This window comes from Monodelphis domestica, chromosome 6, assembly GCF_027887165.1.
Source record: "Monodelphis domestica isolate mMonDom1 chromosome 6, mMonDom1.pri, whole genome shotgun sequence".
Taxonomy (NCBI): domain Eukaryota; kingdom Metazoa; phylum Chordata; class Mammalia; order Didelphimorphia; family Didelphidae; genus Monodelphis; species Monodelphis domestica.
The window spans coordinates 22,203,036-22,228,477 of NC_077232.1; the positions used below are offsets into that span (position 1 = coordinate 22,203,036).

The following is a 25,442-nucleotide window of genomic DNA, read 5'->3' on the forward strand; positions in this document are numbered from 1 at the left end:
TATGTCTAGTGTCTGACACAGTATATGCATCCAGTTTTTTTAGGTGTTTATTAATTTACTGATTCTCACACGAAGGAAAATTTAAACTAAAGATGGGATACTCACTATGGGGAATATAATAGGGGAAAAATTTATCAAGATAATTTAGACTAAATGCTCCTCTTAAGCTCCTTTATACACAAATAATATTAATTGGAGGTTGGATTTTTTTTAAATCACAAAAATAATTATCTGGGTATATATTAGGAGGAAATTTTTATTTATTTCTTCAAGAAAAGTTTTCTAAGAAATTTAGCAAGATTGCTTATAATAATGTAACAAAATCATGCTCTACATCAGAGCTTAAATTGAAGGCTCATTTCAATTTCTGAAAGACCCTTTTCAAAGCACCCTTAACCTCTTTGTTCCTCAAGCTGTAAATCAAAGGGTTAAGCATGGGAATAACCAGGGTATAAAACACAGTGGCTATCTTCTCTGTATCAAAAGAGTTTCTAGATCGGGGCTGCAGGTACATGAAGAGAAGTGTTGCATAGAACACAATCACCACTGTGAGATGAGAGCCACAGGTAGAGAAAGCCTTATACCTTCCCTCAGAAGAGCTCATCCTAAGGATGGCTACAATAATAAGCAGGTAGGAGACAAGGACTATAGAAAGGGAAGAAATTAAATTAAGTGCAGAAAAGATCATAATGATTAATTTAATTTCACTTATATCTGAACATATAATGTACAAAGGAGGAACACTATCACAGTAGAACTGTCTTATTACATTTGATGCACAGAATGATGAATTAAATATTTTAATTGTGACCAATAAGGATACCATGATGCTATAGAGGTAAGGAATAACCACCAAGACCCAACATACTCTGTTAGACATGATGATGATGTAGAGGAGGGGTTTACAGATAGCCACATAGCGATCATAGGCCATGGCTGACAGGATAAAAAGTTCACTGGTGATAAATACCCCAAAGAAAACCAACTGTGTTGCACATTCATTGTAGGAAATGGTATTTTTCTCCACTATGAAACTAACCAGCATTTTTGGACCAATAGCTGTGGAATAGCCAAGATCAACATATGCCAGATGCCTGAGAAAAAAGTACATTGGGTTTTGGAGGTGGGAGTCTACACTGGTTAAGATGATCAGGCCCAGATTCCCCAGAGCTGTGGCCATGTAGTTGAGTAAAAAGACAACAAAGAGGGGACCCTTCATCTCAGGATTGTTTGTGATGCCCATGAGAATGAATTCAGTCACTTGGCTTCCTTTGCTTTCATTCAACTTGATCATTTCTTCCATCCAAGAAACACAATCTGTGTATAAAAGAAATAAGCCTTCTTTTACTATAGTCTGCATAATCAATTAGACTGTTAGTGTGTAGAAATATCCCAGATAAATTGAGCAGCAATTTTCCCACAAAATCACAATGTATTAATGTCATATTGATCATAGAATATCATACATCATATCATATCATCATGTTATTAAAATAAAAATGATTATAATTTTATTTTACAAAATTAGGAGTGAATTTTGGAAATCTTTAACCTATATTACATATGAAATGAGATTGTATAATACTATGAATGAATTTTAAAATACTTTAATAATCTGTGTGCAGATGGATCATATTTAGATCCTGAGGAAGGATATTTCATATGAGAACACCTGAAAGAGTCATTATGGTGTAGTAAGTAACAAGGTGTACTTGAAGTTGAGAAGAATTGGGTTTGAGAATGATATGTACCATATTTCTCAGTCATGCTATGGTAGTTATATAAAATCTTGGTAGTTTAAGCCACTTTCTACAAGTATAAATTGGAAACAGATAGCTGGTAGAATTAGATGAAATTTTCTTCTAAGTAGAGCCTCAAGCCATTAAAGTAAAAGGTCCAATTTCTTTTTTCTATGTCCTATGGAAATTCATTAAATATATGACCTCTGGGAAACTAGCAGGATATTCACCCTCTGTATAGCCTCACCTCTCTGTTCTCTAATCAGGGATAGAATATTTTTCTGCAAAGGTATTAACATGATGTAGGCTTTAAGCTTGATGTTTTCAATGCCTATTATTTGTAGACACATGAAAGGAAATTTTAAAACAATTTTTATTAAATTTGTTCCTTTGAGCAAGTCCATTTGCATAGCATAGAGCCCAAAAGTCCTTGAGGCCTCACATGTTATTATTGATCCTTAATCAATTTATTTGATTTTTCTCTTTTAAAAAAAAAGCATTTGTGACACTGGTCAGAGAGGACATTTCAAGTAGTGAGATTTCTAGAACTCTTTTATGCACTTTCAATTCAAATGAATTCAAAATGGAGTGCATGAATTTCCCCATTCTCCCAGGCCCCCACAAAGTATGTATCATTCTTGACTTTTTTTAACTTAATCATTTGAGAAAAATATGAGTTTCTATATCTAATTTAGTGAGAAGCTCACTAATTATTATATTATCTACTCACATGGAAGATAGAATCAATCATCTGTAGCTTGTTCATGTTATTCCTAAAGCCAGTTGCTGGAGGAACACTTTATGGGTTTCTTAATCCCCATGAGGCCATGTCCCCAAAGTACTGGTGAGCTATAATGAACTTGATAGGATCATCTCAAGGAAATTGGCATAACTTTGTGCCTGCAATGTGTAAGTGACAATAATTTTAACCAGTCCCATGAAACAATAAGTATCAGTTATTGCCAATCTCTGCTTTGTAGGGGATATTGTGCTGGTTGTAGCTTATCCAAGAACAATGCAAAAGGTTCTTGGAGAGGACATTAGTCAATCGGAACAGTTTATTTTTATTTATTTATTTTTAAACCCTTATCTTCCATCTTGGAATCAATACTGTGTATTTGTCCCAAGGCAGAAGAGTGGTAAGGGCTAGGCAATGGGGGTTAAGTGACTTACCCAGGGTCACACAGCTGAGAAATGTCTGAGGTCAGATTTGAACCCAGGACATCCTATCTCTAGACCTGGCTCTCAATCCACTGAGCTACCTCGCTGCCCTCCAGAACAGTTTATTTTAATCATTCACAAAGTAAAGGCCTAGTAGGTAAAGAATAGCTACTACCTAAATGACAATATAACTCTGGATGATCAAAGTGGAGATTTTGCCTTTTTGTGTATGTATTTGGGACAGATTGTACAAATAGACAAGATATGATTCCAGAAATAGCCAGGAGGTGGTCAATAGATAGAATTGTCTAGAGAATTTAAAAAATCTTTTAGAAGGAATTTGATAGTTCAGTGGATGGAACAATGGCCCTGAATTCAAGAAAAACTATTAAACCTAACCTCACACATGAGTCATGTGACCTATGGCAGGTACCACCTATTTTGACCACTATTTCTTTCTTGTAAAAATCAGTTTAATAAGAGTACCTCTATGTAAGGATTTTTGTGAGCATAAAATGAAATTATCAGGAATCTAAGATGCAGAGTGGATAAGTCACTAGGCTTAAACTCAAGAAAACTGAGTTCAAAAGTGATCTCAATCATTTATTTTCAGTGTAAACTAGAGAAAATCACTTGATCTCTGTCTGCCCAAGTTTTTTGAACTTTGAAATCAAGCTAATCATAAAACTTCCTAATATAATTGTTGTGTGGATCAACTAAGATACTGTTTGTAATGTTATGTGGTAACTTCCATGTATATTTGTTCAGTTGTATCCAACTCTTTTTATTACTCTATGGACTATATTGTCCATTCGATTTCTTTTGGCAAAGATACTGGTGTGGTTTGCCATCTTTTTTTTTTCTGCATTAGGTTAAGGCACAGTTAATTGACTAACTCAGGTTAATATAGCTAGTAATCTGTAGCCCCCAGTAGTGAGAGTAAGTCCCAGTAAAATCACAGTCATAACTTAGAAATAGCTAGATACATAGCCTAGGCATCACATGAGGCCTCCAAATCCCTCCTTTCTAACCACTCCCTGCTGTATTTTGTAAAAACTGTATGTTCTGCCAACAAATTACTGATGCAGGAATTCTGTGAAAAGCTTGGTTAGATGGTAACATATTTACCTATGATTTATTATTCTATAGAAAACTCTGTCTAAGCTTTAGTGACATAAACGAAGTCATTGCACTGATTGTAAATCATTACTAACCATTGTCTGTGTAAAAATTTACCTAATCCCTTAGCCTATATCACTTTCTCTATAAGTACCTTCCCGAAATCAATAAACTTGGTCGCTGATCAGCAAGCAGCTTTGAGTGTGTCTGTAAGTCTGTCTGTGACTGTCCTGATCAAACCTCATTCCTCTTATCCCATTCCATGACCCACAAATAATTTGACGAGCTGGACTCATTAGTAAATGTGTAAGGTCTAGTTTTAATTCAGGTCTTCCTGGCTCCAGACTAAGTATTTTCTCCACTGAGCTATCTAGCTGCCTCCAATATTTACTTGTTTCTTTCCTTTGTTAATGACTCCAAACTTTTTGAAGGAGGCCCATTTAAAATAGAATCATAATTCTACAGTTACTATTGTAAGGATTTGAAACAGAACACAATAATACAAAAAGTGAATTTATAACTCTAGAGGAAATTTCTAATTTTTGGTGACACAGCATAGCTTAGTGGAGAGATGCCTTCTTTGGCTGAATGAGAAAGAGCAAAGGTATATGCAGTCTAGCATCACACCAATGTATATAATAATTTATGGTAGGAACTGTAAAGATTAAAATTTAGGGGAGACTGAGGCAGGTAAAAAACAGTTTCTTTCCGTAAGGAGTATTATATTTTTATGAGGTTTATTAAAGATTAAGGATTAAAGAAAATACAGGATAAGAAATATGTGCCTAGGCCAGAGAGGCCTAGATAAGATAATCTCACATCATGGAAGAGATGCATGTGCTCTAAAACGGAAGTCCAAAAGAGACTGAGCCTATTCACAACCAGGTTTAAATCCCTTCTCGATCTCGGCCCACCTGAGAATTCAGTGAGATTACAAAGCATTTTGGGGAAGTGGAGCAAGGAATTGTGGGGATTGAAGTCCAGAGTTCAAATCCAATTTTACAGCACCAAAGTTAGTAGTGATAAATTTTGGTGTTTTGGGACAAGATTCATGACTCAGATGGCAAATTATTCTGAACATGACTCAAGTCATTTTCCCAGTCCACTACATTTATCAAAAGGAATCTATTTCTCTAACATGAGTGATTTTTCCCAATTTTCTTAAATACTTAGACTTAGGGAGACCAAATAAAGCACAACAACACTATAATACCTTGTCTGGACTCTGTAATCCATCAGTAGTTTTGATTTGTATAGGCCTGGTTTGAAATCCAGTTGTAGCCTTTTGTTTCTGAAGAATATATCTCCTTATCATAATGCACATCTTCATTCCTCCCAGAAGAACACAAGCTTCTTGAGGGCAGTGATTGTTTTGGTTTTCCCATTGAATTCTTAGCCCTTAGCCTAGTGCTTAGTGAATGACAGGAACTTAATAAGTAGCTATTAAATAATAAACTGTAACAAAGTTTAGAATGAAGAAAACTCAATATTTAGAATAATAAGAGAATTTGGCAACAGAAATGAACAAATAAGAAAAAGAATATCGAATTTCCTTTGGTCTGATTAACAAGGCAAAATTTCATTTTATTTATTGATATCATTTTCACTCAAATGAAAATAGTTATAAAATAGAATCAATGGCTTTTGCATATCTTTCATTCTGATTCCAAATACTCTTTAAAATTAATTATTGTTTCAATAAATACAAATTTGTTTTCATATAAGCAAAATATAATGCTCACTGTCTAGAACTGTAAACTCATATCCATTGAAGCATCACTTCCCTGGGGTCTTATTAGAAAATGCAAATAGTAACAGTAATTGTTCTGAGTTATGGCAATGGAAAGCAATGAATTCTGGTAATTATCTGAATCGTTGCCTAGCACTGTCTACAATTCTGCCTACAACTGAATTTAATAATGCACTCTCTCATTGGAGGTCTTACCAGTGTGTTAGCAATCACAGATCCACAGATGTCCATTACTTCCCTATGAGGACAAAAATATATGGAGGCCTTTCTTTCCCTTCCAATATTAAATATATATATATATATATATATATATATATATAATTTTCAATGTTAAAAATCATTTAATTTTAAATAGTCACAATATGCTTCAAATTGTATGCATTATGCTATCAGAAGAAATGTTCTATTCCATGATGTAAAATTTTGAAATAACAGATGTTCATTGTAATGTCATCACCATTTTCACCCTTTTCCTGGGCATCTCCAGAACCCATCCCTATTGAATGTCTATCCAAATAAGCTTTAGTATCCTTTAAAAGAAAGAATATCCTCTCTCTTTACCAGTTAATTGGCTCTTGTGATTGGGAACAAAAGAAAATGTGTGATGAGTTTTGCATGGTAGGTGGAAGATTGGACTTCAAATCATGAAGAACTAGACTTGAGACCTGACTCTGGAATATGGGAACACCATATACTTCATTTTTCAATTTTCATGTATTCACTCACTCCTTTTAGAATATGTCCAGTACCTATCATAGTGTGCATGATAGAGAATTGTCATCATAAATATTTGTCAGTTGATTGACAAGCTAAGTGGGATTTTTTTATTTCTGTTTTATGATGCTAGATTATAGCTGAGTGTTTGAAGAAATGAACTAACAACTGATAGTCAAATTTCAATGGGAAATGCATACTCGAAAAGTTAATATTTAAGTAATCAATCCATTTTGATTACTTAGAGAACATAATAATAATAAATAATAACATTTGCAGGATATGTTTTATGTTGTATCTACTGTGATAGAGACATTGCAAGTATTATGTGATTTGATCTTCAAAAAAATCTTGGGTGTTAGGAGTTTTGATTATCCCCAGTTTATACCTGAGGAAACTGGGACAGAGTTCAAATAACTTGCTTAGATTAAGATACTTAATAAATGATTAAGTTTTGATGAGAACTCGAAGTTTCCTGACCCAGATGTAGTGTGTCTTCTTAATGTCTTTATATAGAGTGTTACTCTACAGCTAATTTCATCTAAAATGTCTAGCAGAACTCACAAACATTTTTGCTATAAAAAGAATACTTCACCATGTAATTTACATTGTTAGTTGTATAAAACACAGGAATATTGAATTTTTTTCTTCATGATTCTTTCCTATATAGAATTTTCCTTCAACAACTGTTAGTATTCTTTAATCAGAACTGAATAACTGTGAAAGGTTGGTCTCTATGGATCAATTGGGGATCAGTCATATATTTCTTCCCCTTCCTTTCCCATTGCCCTGTTGTCAACATTCCAGGAAGAAAGATGCTCCTATCTACGACCTCCACCTCCACCTCTATACACCACTTCCACATTCAAAGAGTGAAAAAGATAACATAACTCTCAAAGGAATGAGACCAGGCTTATACCCATGGCTATTTGATTGAAGGTTACTTCCCGCAAAATGCCATACTCCTCTAAAACCATCTTTTCCTCAAGAAATCACTGATATGTGCCTTGACAAATGAAGAGTACCCTTCGCTAGAAATCTTCTTTGCTACCTAAACCTCTACTACACTTTAGATTTCTTTAATATTCAATTAATTACTGTGTACAAAATGCTGTCCATTTTACTCTTTCAAAGAGAGTGAAATGTTAACTTTTCAAGTATGCATTTCCCATTGAAATTTGACTATCGGTTGTTAGTTCATTTCTTCAAACACAGCACTATAATCTAGTCTCAATATCTTACCATTTAATAGACACTCAGTAGACAATTCTCTTTACCTGCCTAATGCAGGTTCTGAATGAAATATTCTGGTTTTTTGATATTTATCATTATGTCTCTGATTAAAATCGCAGGTGAAGGGGGCAGCTGGGTAGCTCAGTGGATTGAAAGCCAGTCCTAGATATGGGAGATGCTAGGTTCAAATCTGGCCTCAGACAATTCCCAGCTGTGTGACCCTGGGCAATTCACTTGACCCCATTGCCTAGCCCTTACCACTCTTCTTCCTTGGAGCCAATACACAGTATTGACACAGGGATATTGGCTATCTATAGGTGTTTGAAGAGATATGGTATCCTCTCTATATATATCAGGAGAAGCCTGTACAAAGAGGGCCAAATATTATTACACATATAAAGGGTCATTAAAGTCCAGAGATGATTGTATTCCAAAGAAACTGACAGAGGGTTTGGAAGTATCTCTCTCATTATTCCAATATTGTAAGAACTATCAAGTCAGAATATTATCCTCAATATATATGCACTTTACTTTCCACTGGTCTTTGATATATTTTTTAAAAGTAACTGACAAATAAAAATAATTTTTGAATGAAAATTACAACATGTTTGTTTATTCAAAGAAGGGAGAAGATATGGGAAGAACTTTACTAAGAAATCAAGGAAACCCTTACTTGCTTCTAATCATGTAATGGAGTTATACTCTATACTGGATTTTAAAGGGAAGACTAACATCAATTTTAAAAGAGTGTACCTTTTATCAGTTTGCTTCTCAAACTACAGGTCAATGGACTGAGCATGGAAATGACCAAGGCATAAAACAGAGAGGTCATTTTGATTAAATCAAAAGAATGGCTAGAATACGGCTATACCTACATTAAGAGAAGTGCCCCTATCCAATAAAACGACCCCTGTGAAGTGAAAGTTCATGTATAGAGAAGGTTTCCTATTTGGCCTCTACAGAGTTCATTGTGATCATAGTCACAACAATGAGCACGAAGGAGCCAAGAATAAGCAAGATGGATCAAACCAAGTTAAATGCAGAAAGAATATTAATGAAAAACTCAATTTCACTTGTGTCTGAACATATAATGAATAATAAAGGCAGAGTCACAGTGGAAATGTCTTATTTTATTAGGTTTACAGAGAGATGAATTAAAAATCTCAATTTTGGCCAGTAAACATACCATGAGGCTATACATTTATGAGATAGTCACCAACATCTAACACATTATTGAGGTTACAGGTTGTGGGAAGTGAAAGATAGAATAAATGAGGAAACAAAGATTTGATGTTCTGGGCATACAAATTTATTAAACAATGCATGACAATTTTCTAGTTTTTTTGGGACCAGGGACCCTTCTTAAGCTAAGGACTGGACCTCAGAAAAAAGGGAAGAGAGTTTGATTTAAAAAAAATTTAATCAAATATGGCCAATAAGCAAAATGTAATTATATAAAATTATGTAATCTGATTTCTCATTGAAGAAAGAGTAGGAATTTCTTTTTTGGAGGGGGACATCATAGAAGAACAATTCTCTATAATAAGAAAAAGAAGTGTCCTGCTTTGCCCCCATTAAATGACTATATATAATTAAAGAAATTGGGAAAAAATTGATCAGTATGAGGCCAATTTAATGATAAGAAATATCAACTTATTTTATGAGTTTTACCACTTTCAGTTATTGGAGGATGATGTGATTTTCTGAGGTCTAAGAGTTCTCATATGTTCTTCCCCCTGCTAATTTAATTGACCCTTCACATTTTGACAGTTCAAAGGCTTGCCTTTGGCTTAGATGTAAGCTTTTGGTCTTACCTTGTTCTTGATCAGGTCAGTAATTGCTTAAATTGTAGCCTTGGGCTTAGGTTTAAGTTTTGATCTTGCTGTGTACTTCTGATTGGGCACATCCTTGATTGTCTTGTTTTGGAACTCCACCCTGAGTCTTAGATGAAAATATCCAGGGGGGACTCCCCTTACTACTATCAGTCACCCTGAACTGTGAACTATGTACTCATTCTAGGCCAGACTGGGACTCCTGGCTTCCTTCTGGGCTCCCACAAATCATCCCACTTCAACCTAGTCTGCTTTGGGATAGGACTCCAGACTTTTCCACAGGTCTGAAATTTCAAGGGCTGTGGGTTGACTTGGACCACTATTTGCCCAGGCAGGATCTCAGGTTCCAAATGTTAGCTTGTGATTAGTTTCAGAACCTGGGATATCAGATGTGGGGTGGGAGTGTGTGGTTTGCTCTTGGCTTGCTCTTCACTCCTTGATATTATCTTGCTGCTTGTGTTCTCTTCTCACCCCAGTGTCCCAGATATTCTCTACCAACCTTTTGGGTTTTTCTTTTCTTGAAAGTTGTTTCAATGTGTCTCCTTGTTGGTTCTTTCACTCCTGCATTTGTTTTGTGACGATATTTTAATATTGGTTGGAGAGGATTCACAAGGTGACTCTGGAGATGGTTGAGTTTACTCAATGAGCCATCATGGCTCCAACCCCTGACACTACAACCTGCTTTTCAAAGAGAATGAAGAGCTAGATTCCAAATTGCCAATATTCAGGAGATTATGATGAAAAGAGATTCATGAAATCCTCTAAATTCTGGTGACTTCATTTTGTTAATTATTTTTTATTTAGCCTGTATCCATACATACATACATACATACATACATACATACATACCTACATCCACCCATCCCTCTATCTGTACATCTATCTATCTATCTATCTATCCATGTGTTTTTACTTGTTTATGTTGCAGAAAACCTAGGATTTCACAGACTGTGGTACTGAAATTCTTATTAATGAAACAATCCTATCAGACCAAAGGAAATCCCAAAGAGATCAAAGATAGGAGAAAAGTACATCTTCGTACCCATATATTAATAGCAGATATTTTTCTGTTGGCAAAGAACTGGAAAATGAATAGATACCCTTTTAGAATAACATTTATAGCTAATATGTCTTTATGCTCCAGCACAAGAATGAAAGATATGGAACTGGAGGTATAAGAAGGGAAGAAAGCTGTCTTCAATAATTTGAATGTTTATCACAAAGAGGAAATATATTTTTAATACTTTAAAACAGAGAAGAAAACCAGGAAGGATGGTTAGAAATTTTAGAGGAAATATTGTGGTAGACATCTTAATAATTAAAGAAATTAATAAGTGAAATGATTGCTGTGGCAGATTATTTGATTCTTATAGATCTAATTTCCCATCATAAAAAAATTCCTTGTTAGCAAGAAACATTTTTTTAAATCTATGTATGCCCAGTGACTAGCACTGTACTTCATGTCAGTGTTCTCTAAATATAATTAATGGATTGATTCTTCCACAGATGATAACTGAAAGCAATGTTGCATTTTACTTTTGGCATACATAATACAATAGATTGTTTTCATAGAAATATTAGGTGCTAAAAACTCTAATACATCCCTTTGATCAAAAGATTGATGAAATTAAAACAAATAAGATTATTGAAGATTAATAGTTATATGGAACTGTAACAAAAATCCCCACATTGCATATTAGTGGAGGTTTTTTCTGCAAAAGAAAATTGGAGAGAAGTTAAGAAATCTAGCTGGTTTTCTTGATTTTCATAATGCAATGGAATCAAAACATATATTAGTTGCAGAGGAGAGTATTTACATTAGTTTCTTAAAGAGTCTTTTCACTGCACCTTTTACTTCTTTGTTCCTCAAACTATAGATCAATGGGTTGAGCATGGGCATTACCAGAGTGTAAAATACAGAGGCTATTTTGTCTGTGTCCAAGGAGTGGCTTGATTGAGGTTGTAGGTACATAAAGATAAGTGTCCCATAAAAAACAGTTACTACTGTGAGATGGGAGCCACAGGTAGAGAAGGCTTTCTGTCTACCTTCAGCAGAGTTCATCCTGAGGATAGTCACAAGAATAATCATATAGGAGGCCAGGATTATTGATACTGAAGAAATCAAATTAAATGCAGAAATGATCATAATAATTAATTCAGTCTCACTTGTGTCTGAGCATACAATGGACAGTAAAGGAAGACTGTCACAGTAGAAATGACGTATTACATTGGATTCACAGAATGACAAATTAAAAAGCTTTATTGTGATCACTAAGGAAACTATAAGACTATGGACATATGAGATAGCCAATAAGACCCAGCACACCCTGTCTGACATGATGACCATGTAGAGAAGGGGCTTACAGATAGCCACATAGCGATCATAGGCCATGGCCGACAGGATAAAAAATTCACAGGTTATAAGTACGGAAATGAAACATATTTGTATTGCACATCCATTGTAGGAAATGATGTTTTTCTCCTCTATGAAACTGACCAGCATTTTTGGACCAATAGCAGTGGAATAGCCAAGGTCAACATATGCCAGGTGCCTGAGAAAAAAGTACATGGGGGTTTGCAGATGGAGATCAACACTGGTTAAGATGATCAGTCCCAGGTTCCCCAGAGCTATGGCCATGTAATTGAGGAAAAATACCCCAAAGAGGGGACTTTGTAGCTCAGGATTATTTGTGATGCCAATGAGAATGAATTCAGTGACCTGACTTCCAATGGTTTCATTCAAATTGGTCATTTCTTCAGTCTAAGGAAGAGAATCTGAGGATAAAATGAAGTTTCATTTGAGCATTATTTGTGTAGTCAAATAAACAGTTAGTGGGTTGAAATATCTTAGATGAGTCAGAATTTTCCCACCCAATTATGCTTAATTTATATCATACCTAATCATATTTCATCATGAAAAGAAAAATCAACAGGGTTTTATTTTACAAAATGAATTATAATTTATGAAGCTCCTTAAACCTCAGAGGATAGAAAAGGATTAATTTTTAAAATATTGTAACATAAATTTTCTGTGAAAAACAATTTTAAAGAGTGTGCAGATTGATCATAATGGGACAGGATAATATTATATATATATATACATGCATACATAAATGTATATATATAATTGTTTAAATTTAATTTAATAATTAATTATAAATTATATATATATATATATATATAACATTTAAGTAATCAGTGGGCCTAAAAGAACTATGGTGACATACTAAATGAGGATAGATTTTTGAGAACACCTTATTAAGACATTATGGTGAATTAGGTATCAGTAAGGGCTACTGTGTCAAAAAGAATCAGATATGGCTGAATGACTGAACAATAAAAGTGTCAAGTTGACCTTGAAGCCAAAAAGATCTACATTCTGAAATCATATCCAGCATATTTCCGCATAATACCAGGAGTCATATAAATTCCTATTGTAGACAAAGTGATGACCAGTTCCAAGAGACGGAATTTCCTTCTTAGGATTGTCCCAAATAATTCAAATTAAAGGCTCAGTAGCTATTTAAGTCTATTTTGCTAGCTTTAACTGTATGACGTTAAGCAAAACACTAGTGATCTCCTCACTCTGTATAAGATCATTTCCCTTTGTCTTATCAGAGAATGAATATTTTGCTTCCTGCACTATGATTATGATCTCGGATTTTTCCTTTCCTTTCAGGTCACATTAAAACCCTTTTTTATTACATTTATCTTCAGATGATGTTCAATGGCAAAGTAAATATCAAAGATTACTGGGATCCCACATATTATTGGGGGTTAATATTCCTTGAGAAATATTACTTGAATTCTCTAGTGGAGGAAAAAAAAATATCTGTAACATTGGTCTGAGCAAGAATATGTCATCTTATTTCCTTTATAAAATGATTTCTTGAAATATAAAATTGAATGAATTCACCCCAGGGCCTTTCAATGGGCAGAGTGATTGGCTTATTGAACTGTTACCTGGATATCCTATGACTTGATAATTTCTGTAAAGAGGTCATGAAGAATGAGGTTACCTGCTTTTCTGGAAGAAAGAATCTTCTGTGGCTTGTTCACATCATCCATATTACTGGCTTTCAGAGGGAGACTTTATGGTTTTCCCAGTTCCCATGTGTTCTCATCTCTAGAGTACTGAAAAAGTTTAATGAATTGCATATTATTGTATCACCTAAATTACCCAATCTTTTTTCAATTACTTGAAATATTTCTTAAATATTTATTATGTTCCAGGGTTTTTTTTTGTGGATGGTATATGCTGGTTGTACCAAGTATAAGGACTTTGACAGGCATGAAGGAGTTTTCTAGTCAAAGAGAAAAGTTAATTTTAAACATTTACATATTAAAGATGGAGTAGATGAAGAACATGTAGTGCCCAGATTATAACATCAATTTGGATGAGCAAGGAGGAGTGTCTGTTGTTTTGGATGCATCTCTAAGAAAGATTGGTAAAATGACCTGAGTGCTGGACACCAAAATAACCTAGGGGTGATGAAGAAACTGGTTTGTATTTAGAGGATTATCAGGTCCTTTAGAAGAAACTACAGAGTGGAGTTAATAGAAGACTGGGTCTACAGGTAGGAAGAGGTGATTTGTAATCTATTCTCATACAGTGAATATTTTACCTTTTTGCAAGTAACTTAATCTTTTTCTATCTACTTATTTCTTCTTGATGTGAATTTTAGTTTTACTCCACCCTGTTTAGTCTTTAGAATTCTAGCAACCAAGAATGTATACACTCCCACTGAAGGATTGGGTGTGGGGAAGGAAGGCCTATGACCAGAATGTAATAGCAAGTGACAAATCAGAAACAATTGACTGAACACCTGGACTGTCATAAGCCAAGCTTAAGCCACCATTGGCACATGTGAGACACAGGAAGTTATGTAAAGAACTGCCTTTATGTTTCACATCACTTCCTGTGAGAGGGAGCTTTTGAGGACTTGATTGTGGAGTTCCACCCTGGAGAAGCTCAATGTGAGACCTCAGACTACTTCCCTTAGTTGACCATGTGGTGAGTGTTAATACTGAATCCTCTTTCCTTTGCTTTCTGAAGGCACCAGCCTCAAAGGAGGTACCTCATGTTTTATAAGGCCTCATGCCTGGAAGTCAAGCTACATTTAATCTTCTGGGAAGGCCCATTGGCTGAAGGCTCTGAAGTTCCTCTGCCTTGTAAATCTATCTCACAGCCTCAGGCCAGACTGGTTCAGATCTTCTACCCTTTTCTCTCTGTCTCCCTCATTCTTAATTTCTTCCTTCTATTGTAAATAAACTACCATAAAATTCTATTCTGACTTGAGTATTTCATTATAATTCAGAATTTAAATCCCTGGCAAGCACTAAATAATACATTCAGTCTCAACCCTAAATTTTACCCTTAGCAATGCAAAATAAAGTTAATAAGAGCACTGGAATTGCAGTATTTTCATGAGGATCAAATTAAATTTTTTCAGATATTAATGTTGCCTAATGGATACTTCTCTGGGCCAGTAACCAATAAAACTGAATTCAAAATTGTCTCAGACACTTAAAAGCAATGTGACCCTAGACAAATAAATTAATCTCTTTCTACATCAGTTTCTTAAACATTCATATGGAAATAATAGCACTATAGGGTAGAATTATTATAAGAAACAAATGAGATACAATTTATAAAGTAGTAAGCACAGAAGCTGGTCTTTAATAAGCATTTAATAAATGTTAGCATGTTTTCTTTCTTAATGACACCAATTTTTTAAAGAAAGTCCATAGGTTTATTTTTTTTATTTCAATCAGTATTTTTTCATTTTAAATTCTCTTCCTCCTATCCCAGTCTTACACCCATTTTAAAAACAAGTAATTAATACTCATTATATATGGGGATAAACAATATTTTTCATTGTAAGTCCTTTGGAAAATAACATGATTTTATTGATTCTACTGGCTGTCTTTCAAAATTCATCATCATTGAAATGTTGTTATTACTGTGGACATTGTTCTCTGGTTCTGTTCACTTCACTTTGTATCAGATCATTTAAATCTTCACCAGGTTTTGGTGAAAACCTACTCATCATCAATGGATATGCAAAGTTTTATAGCCATTGGTGTATTTTGTGACAGTGTTCTGACATAGAGTTGTCCTATTGTCTTTGTTTCAAAATGAGTAGAGTCACAGTGCCATCTTCATATAGTATAAATATAGCTGTCAAGAAACTAAGACCTTGCTTGGATAATAATTTTTTGTATCAAATAGGTTAGTAATCTAACCAGAGGTAGGGAAATTAAGCTCCTTAATAAAAAATGGGATCAATTAAATGCTGATTCATTGAGTGGTTGGGAATATTGGGACATTATGAAAAGAAGAAAGGAAAAGGGCCAAAGAAATCCCATTTAAAAAACATATACAGTAACATACAATAAAATTCACGTAAGTGTATTGTTAAGAGGTCTTTATTATAGGAGGGTCTGATATGTTCCAAAATACACTTCTAAGTGAGATATGTTATCCTTAATTTGGTGGCCATCTGGAATTGGCTAATTTTTATGTCAAAATTCAGGTTGCCAGGTGGATCTTTGTAGTACAAAGGTACAAAGAAAAAAGGGACAATTTTGGTTGGCAAAGTATTATATTTGGGCACACATCTATATAAAATTTGAACAATATTATTGGAATTTCTTTTCTATGTCTACATTTTCCCTTAAGGAAAGATTATCATGGTGGTCTCAAGATCGCCAGAAATAATCTTAGAAAAGTATAGATACCATATGTACTATAGAATGATTGGACCAGTTTGCAACTCCAAGAACAGTTACTTATGTACCTATTTTCCCCCATATCCCTTCCAACATTTTTCATTTTCTTTTTTCTTTCATGTTTGCCAATTTGATGTTTCTGAAGTGGTAGCTCAGAGTTATTTAAATTTGTATTTCTCTAATCAATAGTTATTTAGAGCTTTTTTGGTATGACAATTGATATTTTTTTCATCTGAAGCATGTCTCTTATTATCCTTTTACTGTTTATCAAATAGAGAAAAATACCTTTTTTATAATTTTGACAATTACATATTTTAAAATGAAATATTTTATTAAAGAAAATGGGTATAATTTTCTCCTTGTTTATTACTTTCCATGGAATTTTGAGATCTGTGGTTTTGTTTTTCAATAAATTTTAATTTCATGTAGCCAAAATTACATATTTTATCTCTTATTATGCACTCTCTTTTTGGTCTTAAAAATACACTATCCATATTGCTGACAGATATTTTTCCATGTTCCCATAATTTTCATATCATCCTTCATGTCTAAAGCATATACTCTTTATAATCTTATGTGGTGTGAAATATTGTTATATGCATACTTTCTAGCAAATTACTTTTCATTTTTCCCAGAAGGTTTTGGACATGCTCACTTTGTGGCCCCAAATATTGGATCCTTGGATTTATCAAACACTGTCTTACTATGGTTATTTGCTAATGTGTTATTGTACATAATCTCTTCCCCTGATTCACCACTAATTCGTCACCACTAGTAGATTGTTTTAATGAGTACCGTTTTGTAATATAATTAGAAATCTGGTACTTCTAAGCTACCATCAATCACCTTTATAATTTATTCTCTTGATACTCTTGATCTTTTGCTTCCATTAAATAATTTTGTTACTATTTTCCACAGGTCTATAAAATATTTAGAATATTGCTTAGTGGTTTGGTATGGCACTGAATTAGTAAAGCAATTTAGATTGAATTGTAATTTTATTATAGTGGAACAGTCTCCCCAAGAGACATTAATATTTCTATTTATTTGGATCTCTTTAGTGCCATATTTTTAATTATTATTTTACAGTTACTTCTGTAGGACTTTGCTACATGGAACATACATGTCAAAATAATTGAACCTATAGCTCTAGAGGCTTTGGGGTATTTTTCTAACTTTGTGACAAGTTAGTATAATTTAGTGGGGAGAAATGTGGATTGGCTAAGTGTTAAAATTAAATTAATAACTTCAGGTTCTAGTTTCCATGGAGTTTATTTAAAAAATCATTTGAAATAGAGAGAACCAATAGGTAGAAGTTTAAATCCTATTTTTCTACTCTAATTCTGAACATGTGTTCATCCTCCCACATGACTCTCAGTCCACCTCTCATGCCCCCACACATATCCCTGTGTGTTCACATCCATTCACAGGATGCACTGGGTTGGAGGAAATGGGGAAGCAGATTCTAGTTATGTATAAGTAAGACATGAGTGAAGTAGATCCAGTCTAATATCATAAAAAATATGTTAGATGAAGAGGAACCCAAAACAGTAGTCCTAAATTATGGTAGTATGAGATAAGATGCATTACTCAGAAAATAAAGTATTCTGATGTGTCCTATAACTCTCTCCCAATATGTTATTTTTAGGAACAAGAATTTTATACTTGCAGAATAGTTTTCTCACTTACCTAAAATCCTTGTACATAAGGAAACTGACCTCCTCTCCACAGTAATGTACCATCAACTTTCTTTGTTAATGTGTGCCTGGTTTGGAATCTCTAATTTGCCTTTTGTTCCTAAAGGATATATTGGTCCTTCTCAGCATTATGTATTTATTGATGCCTCCAGTAGAACAGAAGGTCTTTAGAGTAGGGACTGGTTTGCTCTTATCTTCTAATCCCAAGTGTCTACCCAAGTAAGCAGCACATAGCAGTTGCTTAATAAGTGACAGTTAAATAGTGATGAATTGGAAAAGTTCATCAAGCAGAGAGGACATATAATCTAGAACCAAAAAAAGTCAACAGGGGAATGAAATGAACAAAGAAAGAATTAGGTGAAAGCTCGCAAAAGGTATTACTTTAAATGTATATATTAATATTCCTTTCCCTCCCAAATTACAGTAATAACAACACAGGTTTAATGGACTTTGTTTATGTTTCATTCTGATTATACTTCATTATTAAAAGAAAATTCCTTTTTAAAACAAAAAGTTTCCTAGTCTTTCTGTTTTGTTAAACAAAAATCTCATTTCCAGACAAAGTATACCCATAAGCATTGAAACATAATTTCTCTGGGGAATGATTAGAAAATGTATAATAACAACAGTAATCATATGTTTTGATTTATTGTAATGGAAACCATTGGGCTTTGATAATGATCTTAATGTTCTCAACTGTGAATGATTTAACTCTTATAAACAAGTTCAAGGGTCCAGGACAACCCCAAAGGGTTTATGGTAAAGAGAATATCCAACACCAGTGAAAGAACAGATTGAGTCTGAATGTAGATGGAAGCATATAATTCCTTACTTTATTTCCAACATGAATTTTTCTCTAGTATAAGCACTCTATGTCATAATGTGTGTCATGTTTCACAACATGATAAACAGGAGAAAATGTATTACATGATCATATGTGTGGAAGAGGCATGCATGCAAAGGACAGAAGCTGGATATAGGTCAACTGTCAATCAAAGGAAAATTCCATTTGGAATGTTACCAGAAAAGCAGATTGGAGCCCAGGGAACAGTGACTGTATTTCTGGGCTTTGGGCTGATGGTGGTGACTTTAAAGGAAGAAATTGGGTTTATCTCTGGCACATGGGATAATCAAGCTGGAGGTGGCTTGGCTGATTTGAAGGCAGAAGAAGAAGGAAAATAGTCCATATCTCTCTGTCTCTCTCTGACTGGTTCTGTTTTATTGCCATTTCTCTCAATATCCTCTAACCTAAGATAATAGGGAAACCTTCACCCTCTTACCTTATCCTTTATGTCTTTAAAGAAATATCTTTAAAAGTAACTGAGAAATAAAAATCATTTTTGAATGAATATAATGACATGTTTGTTTATTCAAAAAAGAGAGATGACTTGGAAGAAGTTAACTAAGAAATCAAGGAAACCCTTACTTGCTTCTTATAATGTAAGGGAGTTATACTCTATACTGGATTTTAAAGGGAAGGCTAAGACAAATTTTAAAAGAAGGTACCTTTTACCAGTTTGCTTCTCAAACTATAGGTCAATGGACTGAGCATGGAAATGACCAAGGCATAAAACAGAGAGGTCATTTTGATTAAATCAAAAGAATGGCTAGAATACGGCTATACCTACATTAAGAGAAGTGCCCCTATCCAATAAAACCACCCCTGTGAAGTGAAAGTTCACATATAGAGAAGGTTTTCTATTTGGCCTCTACAGAGTTCATTGTGATCATAGCCACAACAATGAGCATGAAGGAGCCAAGGATAAGCAAGATGGATCAAACCAAGTTAAATGCAGAAAGAATCTTAATTAAAATTTAAATTTCACTTGTGTCTGAACGTATAATGAATAATAAAGGCAGACTCACAGTGGAAATTTCTTATTTTATTAGGTTTACAGAAAGATGAATTAAAAATCTCAATTTTGGCCAGTAAGCATAAAATGAGGCTATACATTTATGAGATAGTCACCAACAGCTAACATATTATTGAGTTTACAGGTTTTGGGACCAGGGCCTCTTCTTAAGTTAAGGACTGGATCTCAGAAGAAAGGGAAGAGTTTGATATATTAAAAACAATTAATCAAATATGGCCAATAAGCAAAAGGTAATTATATAATATTATGTAATCTGATTTCTAATTGAAGAAAGAGTAGGAACTTTCTTTTTTGGAGGGGGACATCACACAAGAACAATTCTCTATCATCAGAAAAAGAAGTGTCCTGCTTTGCCTCCTTTAAATGACTATATTTAATTAAAGGAATTTGGAAAAAATAATTGATCAATATGAGGCCAATTTAATGATAAGAAATATCAGCTTATTTTCTGAGTTTTACCACTTTCAGTTATTGGAGGATGATGTGATTTTCTGAGGTCTAAGAGTTCTCATATGTCCTTCCCCCTGCTAATTTAATTGACCCTTCACATTTTGATAGTTCAAAGGCTTGCCTTTGGCTTCGTTGTAAGCTTTTGGTCTTACCTTGTTCTTGATCAGGTCAGTAATTGCTTAAATTGTAGCCTTGGGCTTAGGTATAAGTTTTTGATCTTGCTGTGTACTTCTGATAGGGCACATCCTTGATTGTCTTGTTTTGGAACTCCACCCTGAGTCTTAGATGAAAATATCCAGTGGGGATTCCCCTTACTACTATCAGTCACTCTGAACTGTGAACTATGTCCTCATTCTAGGCCAGAATGGGACTCCTGGCTTCTTTTTTGATCTCACACAGATCATCCCACTTCAGCCTAGACTGCCTTGGGATAGGACTCCAGACTTTTCCTCAGGTCTGAAATTTCAAGGGGTGTGGGTTGACTTGGGCCACTATTTGCCCAGGCAGGATCTCAGGGTCCCAATGTTAGTTTGTACCTAGGTTCTGAACTTGGGACAGGAGATGTGGGGTGGGAGTGTGTGGTTTGCTCTTGGCTTGCTCTTCACTCCTTGACATTATCTTGCTGCTTGTGTTCTCTTCTCACCCCAGTATCCCAGATATTCTCTGCCAACCTTTTGGGTTTTTCTCTTCTTGAAAGTTGTTTCACTGTGTCTCCTTGTTGGTTCTTTCACTCCTGTATTTGTTTTGTGATAATATTTAAATATCAGTTGGAGAGGATTCTCAAGGTGACTCTGGAGATGGTTGAGTTTACTCTGCCATCATGGCTAAAATCCCTGACACTACAACCTGCTTTTCAAAGAGAATGAAGAGGTATATTCCAAACTGCCAACATTCAGGGGATTATGATGGAAAGAGCATTCATGAAATCCTCTAAATTCTGGTGACTTCATTTTGTTAATTATTTTTTATTTAGCTTGTATCCATCCATCCATCGATCCATCCATCCATCCATCCATCCATCCATCCAACTATCTATCCATCTATCTGTCTGTCTATCTATCTATCTATCCATTATCTATCTATGTGTTTTTATTTGTTTATATGTTGTAGGAAATCTAGGATTTCAAATACTGTGGTACTGAAATTCTTGTTAATGAAACAATCCTATCAGTCCAATGGAAATCTACTGCTGTACGATTTGAGTATAGAACTAATTTGGGAAAAGGCATATTACATAAAAATAGACATTTGTCAACATTTTATTTTAAATACATTCCAAATCAAAATCACTAAACAATTCAATGGTGCTTTCTCTCCTCCTGAATCTATATATTCAGGCAAATATTTCTAGTTCTCTCCCCAGACCAGCTGATAAATACTGTTCCCCAAGTCTTTTCTCATTGAAGAAAAACCTAGAAGAGACTATATGTTCAATGATGTTGAATCACACACGTTTTTCAGGGATTGAACTTGAAAGAAAGATAAAAAAAATTCAAAACAATTAGATCTAACAATTAAAGTCTTTCTTAATTAGTCAATGAAAGTAAGAGAGATGCCTTACCTCTAAGTATCTTTCTTACAAGTCAAGAACTTTCTCCTAAAAATTATCAAGTTAGACATGAATTTATATGAAGCTAAAAACATAACAACATTCAAATGGGACAATTGTAAAATATTTCACTTAGGTTGTATTTTTTAAAGTTTCATAAGTGGTCAATAGAAAAGAAATATATTTTTACATATTTTTGATGAAATCAATTTGAGTAGATTCCACTATTATGAATCTAGGGCATATACATCAACAAAGGAAGCTAAACGATATGCACAAAAGAAGACCTAGCATCCTGGCATAAAATATGTCAGATTGCATTCTGCCTTGACCAAATTTGAATCTTACAATACACTTTTTGGAGGCAATATTTGGTATAGACATTAACAAGCTCTGCAGTTAACAGATCGAAGCAATAATAATGTTGGAAAACCAAAAACGCATGACATGAGGATCAAGGAAAGAAATTATGTTAGTACAAAGAATAGGTTCATCATCATAGATTTTAACTGAAATGGTGCTTAAACTTTTTATCATCATATTTGCACATTTTATAGATGAATGCATGCAAGACAGATAAAACTAATTGTCCAGGATATGTCACAAGTAACCCATTTATAAGTTGAACCCAGATCTTTTAACTATACAGAGGTAAAAAAAGGAAAGAGATATTGCTTATGGTTAAGGCAAACCAATATAATAAAATGACAATTCTATTTAACTTAATTTACCTCTTCAGTACCATGATTATAGAAGTATTGAAAAATTGTTTAAGAGAGCTAGAAGAAAATTATAAAATTCATGAGGAAGAGCAAAAGCCAAAGGATAAAAAAAAATGAAGGAAGTTGGCTTAGCCATACCAAATATCCAACTGTATTATAAAAATGGTGACAATAAAATACTAGCTAAGAAATAGAAGAATGGATCAATGGAATAGATTAATCACTCAAAATGCATTGTGGAAGATAATAGTAATGTAATATCTGACAAAGCCAGAGAACTAAGTTTTTCAAAGAACTCACTATATGACAAAAACTGCTGGGAAAATTAGAAAACAGTATGACAACCCAAGAATAGACCAACACCTCATACCATTTACCAAGATAAAATCAAAATGATATTTTGATTTAGTAATAAATCATATTTTTACTTAGAAATAAAGGACAAAACCCTAAACAAATTAGAGGAGCATGGAATAATTTGCCTGTCAGATCTAAGCATAAGGGAATAAGTCATTCTCAAACAAGACAGAAAACTGTGAGATGTAAAATAGATACCTTTGACTACATTATTATTATTAGTAGTAGTAGTAGTAAAGTGAAAACAAATGCAATTAATATTAGAAGACAAACAATAAACTTGGGGTAAATTTTCTTACTAACTGTTTCTTGCCAGAGATCCCATTTCTTAAATATATAGAGAACTCAGTCAAATTTATAAGAATACAAAACTCTCTGACTAATGCCCAAAGGATAAGAACAAACAGTTCTCAAAGGAAAAAGTAAAATCCTCTCTAGTCATATGAAAAAATTATCCAAAGCATTCTTAATTAGAAATATGTGAACTGAAACTGTGATGTACCACTACACACATTTCAGATTGGTTATAATAACAAAAATGATAAATATTAGAGGAGATTTTAAAAAAACTGTGACACTAATAAACTACTGGTGCCATTGTGAACTGATGTAGCCATTCTGGAGAGCAAATTGGAATTATTCCCAAAGGGCCATAAAATTGTGCATATCTTTTAACCCAGCAATACCATTGTATCTATATCCCAAAGAGATCAAAGATAGGAGAAAAGTACATCCTCGTACCCATATATTAATAGCAAATCAATTTCTGTTGGCAAAGAACTACTGGAAAATGAAGAGATACCCTTTTAGAACAACATTTATAACTCATATGTCTTTATTCTCTAGCACAAGAATGAAAGATCGGGAACTGGAGGTATAAGAAGGGAAGAAAGCTGTCTTCAATAATTTAAATGTTTATCACAAAGAAGAAATATATTTTTAATACTTTAAAACAGAGAAGAAAACCAGGAGGGATGGTTAGAAATTTTAGAGGGAATATTGTGGTAAACATCTTAATAATTAAAGAAATTAGAAAGTGAAATGATTGCTGTGGCAGATTATTTGATTATTATACATGTAATTTCCATTAATAAAAAATAAATTCCTTGTTAGCAAGAAACATTTTTTAAATCTATGTATGCCCAGTGACTAGCACTGTACTTCATGTCAGTGTTCTCTAAATATAAGTAATGTATTGATTCTTCCACAGATGATAACTGAAAGCAATGTTGCATTTTACTTTTGGCATACATAATACAATAGATTGTTTTCATAGAAATATTAGGTGCTAAAAACTCTAAAACATCACTTTGATCAAAAGATTCATGAAACTAAAACAAATAAGATTATTGAAGATTAATAGTTATATGGAAATGTAACAAAAATCCCCTCATTGCATATTAGTGGAGGTTTTTTCTGCAAAAGAAAATTGGAGAGAAGTTAAGAAATCTAGCTGGTTTTCTTGATTTTCATAAGGCAATAGAATCAAAACATATATTAGTTGCAGAGGAGAGTATTTACATTATTTTCTTAAAGAGTCTTTTCAAAGCACCTTTTACTTCTTTGTTCCTCAAACTATAGATCAATGGGTTGAGCATGGGCATTACCAGAGTGTAAAATACAGAGGCTATTTTGTCTGTGTCCAAGGAGTGGCTTGATTGAGGTTGTAGGTACATAAAGATAAGTGTCCCATAAAAAACAGTTACTACTGTGAGATGGGAGCCACAGGTAGAGAAGGCTTTCTGTCTACCTTCAGCAGAGTTCATCCTGAGGATAGTCACAAGAATAATCATATAGGAGGTCAGGATTATTGATACTGAAGAAATCAAATTAAATGCAGAAATGATCATAATAGTTAATTCAGTCTCACTTGTGTCTGAGCATACAATGGACAGTAAAGGAAGACTGTCACAGTAGAAATGATGTATTACATTGGATTCACAGAAGGACAAATTAAAAAGCTTTACTGTGATCACTAAGGAAATCATAACACTATGGGCATATGAGATAGCCAATAAGACCCAGCACACCCTGTCTGACATGATGACCATGTAAAGAAGGGGCTTACAGATAGCCACATAGCGATCATAGGCCATGGCCGACAGGATAAAAAATTCACAGGTTATAAGTACGGCAATGAAACATATTTGTATTGCACATCCGTTGTAGGAAATGATGTTTTTCTCCTCTGTGAAACTGACCAGCATTTTTGGACCAATAGCTGTGGAATAGCCAAGATCAACATATGCCAGGTGCCTGAGAAAAAAGTACATGGGGGTTTGCAGATGGAGATCAACACTGGTTAAGATGATCAGTCCCAGGTTCCCCAGAGCTATGGCCATGTAATTGAGGAAAAATACTCAAAAGAGGGGACCTTGTAGCTCAGGATTATTTGTAATGCCAATGAGAATGAATTCAGTGACCTGACTTCCAATGGTTTCATTCAAATTGTACATTTCTTCAGTCTAAGGAAGAGAATCTGAGGATAAAATGAAGTTTCATTTGAGCATTAT

The 25,442-nt window shown here is 34.0% G+C and overlaps 2 protein-coding genes and 1 pseudogene across 2 annotated transcripts; all 3 read right to left on the reverse strand.

Annotated features, from left to right (window-relative positions):
• Positions 1-355: 355 nt before the first annotated feature.
• On the reverse strand, positions 356-1,303 carry LOC100619920 (olfactory receptor 8K1-like). The gene has a single exon (XM_007497456.1). It carries the CDS (start codon positions 1,301-1,303, stop codon positions 356-358), a length of 948 nt encoding a protein of 315 aa, XP_007497518.1.
• Positions 1,304-11,361: 10,058 nt separating this feature from the next.
• LOC100023593 (olfactory receptor 8K1-like) lies at positions 11,362-12,300 on the reverse strand. The gene has a single exon (XM_016423635.1). The coding sequence runs from the start codon at positions 12,298-12,300 to the stop codon at positions 11,362-11,364; it is 939 nt and encodes a 312-aa protein (XP_016279121.1).
• Positions 12,301-24,446: 12,146 nt separating this feature from the next.
• LOC100616992 (olfactory receptor 8K3-like) lies at positions 24,447-25,385 on the reverse strand (annotated as a pseudogene).
• Between the last annotated feature and the right edge of the window lie 57 nt (positions 25,386-25,442).

Coding starts and splice junctions, on each gene's coding strand:
- LOC100023593 (XM_016423635.1), bottom strand. CDS start 12,300: ATGACCAATTTGAATGAAACCATTGGAAGTCAGGTCACTGAATTCATT.
- LOC100619920 (XM_007497456.1), bottom strand. CDS start 1,303: ATGGAAGAAATGATCAAGTTGAATGAAAGCAAAGGAAGCCAAGTGACT.